This window comes from Brachyhypopomus gauderio, chromosome 9 (genome assembly GCF_052324685.1).
Source record: "Brachyhypopomus gauderio isolate BG-103 chromosome 9, BGAUD_0.2, whole genome shotgun sequence".
Classification (NCBI taxonomy): Eukaryota; Metazoa; Chordata; class Actinopteri; order Gymnotiformes; family Hypopomidae; genus Brachyhypopomus; species Brachyhypopomus gauderio.
This window is the reverse complement of record NC_135219.1, coordinates 11,511,253-11,513,752: the sequence shown is the minus strand read 5'-3', so window position 1 is coordinate 11,513,752 and position 2,500 is coordinate 11,511,253. Positions and strand designations below refer to the sequence as shown.

Below are 2,500 nucleotides of genomic sequence, written 5' to 3'. Positions count from 1 at the left end.
GGAAAACAGAGATGAGGAGTGAGGTGAGACAAGTTCTTATAAACAGAGATGAGGAGTGAGGTGAGACAGGTGCTTATAAACAGAGATGAGGAGTGAGGTGAGACAGGTGCTTATAAACAGAGATGAGGAGTGAAGTGAGACAGGTGCTTATAAACAGAGATGAGGAGTGAGGTGAGACAGGTGCTTATAAACAGAGATGAGGAGTGAGGTGAGACAGGTGTTGGGCTAGACTGATCTCGTGAGAGGCTTATAAACAGAGATGAGGAGTGAGGTGAGACAGGTGCTTATAAACAGAGATGAGGAGTGAGGTGAGACAGGTGTTGGGCTAGACTGATCTTGTGAGAGGCTTATAAACAGAGATGAGGAGTGAGGTGAGACAGGTGCTTATAAACAGAGATGAGGAGTGAGGCGAGACAGGTGTTGGGCTAGACTGATCTTGTGAGAGGCTTATAAACCGAGATGGCGATGCACAGAACCAGGCCTGTTAAAGTGTCATCACCGTGGTGCGTGGAGGCCCGCCACACCCGCTCCTGTACATGCAGGCCAGAAGCCACACTATGTGAACATGGGACTGACACACGTGCACATGTGTGTGTGTGAGTGTGTGTACCTGATTTCGTGCATGCTCCCAGTAGGTTGACTATGTTGAGGTGTGGGCCCAGATGAGTCATGATCTTCAGCTCTGACATCAGTGCCTGCTTCTCACTGGAACGTGCCGTCGCTGCGATAACCAATCAAATCAAGCAACTGATTAACTATTTAGCCAATCATGTGCAATGCCTGTCAGGTCAATTAGGAGGCATCTTCAGCTTCTGTAACAATTGAATGAGAGAATGTCTCTCTAAGGGTAAAGGTCACAAGCAGGGTAAAGGTCACAGGCAGGTCATTGGTGGACTCACGTTTTAGCATCTTCACTGCCACCTTCATAACTTGCTGAGAACGACTGAGTCCATACGCAGTTCCTTCAACCACCTTACCAAAGGCCCCAGAACCCAAAACACGACCTATACAGTGTTACATGGTCAAAACACACACACACACACACACACACACACACACACACACACACACACACACACACACACACACACACACACACACACACATTTGAATCATATATACCCCCAGAAAACAAAATACACAAATACACAAAATATAATTTCATAATAATAGTCTCATAATCATGCTATGCAGACAGCCCATGGATCACGTCTGAATAAACCAGTGACATCCATGGTACAATTGGTCTGCACGTGCAAGATGACCACTTTATCCCCTGGAGCTGGAGTGGTAGAAGGTGTGTTTGTGCATGTGTGTGTGTGTGTGTGAGAGAGAGAGAGAGAGAGAGACACTCACCCAGAACGAGGCCATCACGTGGGAACTCCCAGCGCGAGTCATATGGAAGCTGCATTGGGTCCACATATATGTACTCGTGCCCGTCCGGACTGACCGACTCGATGACCCGCCACCTGATCTCATAGCGAGGCTTCTGCAGGTAGAATGAAGGCACGTGCTGTTAGGCTGATCCCAGAAGCCAAGGTGGTCACCTCACAAAGTGTGGAGAACACAGCATCACTGATGTAGGAACTGTAGTGAAGCCATGCACATATCAGAAAGGCATTCAGAGCGGAAGTGAGGGGGTATTGCAGTGATGAACAGCAGACCAGACTGGTGCAGACTGCCTTGGTATCTGGGTTGCAAACAGCCAAAGATAATGGGCGGGACTACAGGAGACAATGGGTGGATGAATGAATGTGAGTGAATGACTGGTGAATAGAGGCGTGAATATGTAAATGCAAATGCTAATATAATGCAAATGTTAATGTGGCGTGTGAATGTGAGTCGTTAGGTGAACGCACAGACAAAAGCACAACTGAGCGTGTGAGAATGCGAGAGTGAGTACCTGCTTCCAGATAATGACCAGCACAATGAGTGAGATGATGACAATGACCAACAGCACCAGAACAGCTGCCGCCACAGTGAGCTCAGAGTGTGGACCTGAACAGAACCGGCAGAACCATCAGAACCGGCAGAACCATTAGAGCCACCAGTAACAATCACAACCATCTGGACCCTTCCTATCAAGAATAGCAGCTCAGAACGTAGACACGAACACATCGGCGACATCAGGATTACAAGAACCGTCAGAACCAGCAAAAACAATCACAAGCATCAGAGCCTCTGGTACCATTCTGGTTTCAACAACAGTACAAAAAGTAAAGAAAAGGGCGTGAAATGGATGAAAGGAATAAAGAAAGAAGAGTGTGTGTGAGATGAAAGCGTCTGAACAAGGGATCCTACAAGGAAAACCCCAAACGGAGGACGAAACGGGCCGATACAGATCACAGCCACGTGTGTCTCTGTAAAGACGCTTCTGTCCCCTCCGTGTCCATTCCCACTTCCCAGTTAGAGGAATTATCTGTCTGCTCCATCTTTACCACCCACACCCTCCACCCACACCCTCCACTCATACCCTCCACCCACACCCTCCACCCACACC

The 2,500-nt window shown here is 48.2% G+C and overlaps 1 protein-coding gene across 3 annotated transcripts in view; it reads right to left on the bottom strand.

Annotated features, from left to right (window-relative positions):
• The window catches only part of pdgfra (platelet-derived growth factor receptor, alpha polypeptide), a 28,395-nt gene that overhangs the window by 10,853 nt on the left and 15,042 nt on the right, over positions 1-2,500 (bottom strand). For all 3 annotated transcript variants that reach the window (XM_077017108.1, XM_077017110.1, XM_077017109.1), the window contains exons 16-19: positions 1,904-1,998; positions 1,357-1,489; positions 900-1,004; positions 611-721 (exon numbers count right to left, since the gene is read on the bottom strand). In XM_077017108.1, the coding sequence (XP_076873223.1) occupies positions 611-721; positions 900-1,004; positions 1,357-1,489; positions 1,904-1,998 (444 nt within the window). The remainder of the gene's footprint in view (positions 1-610; positions 722-899; positions 1,005-1,356; positions 1,490-1,903; positions 1,999-2,500) is intronic.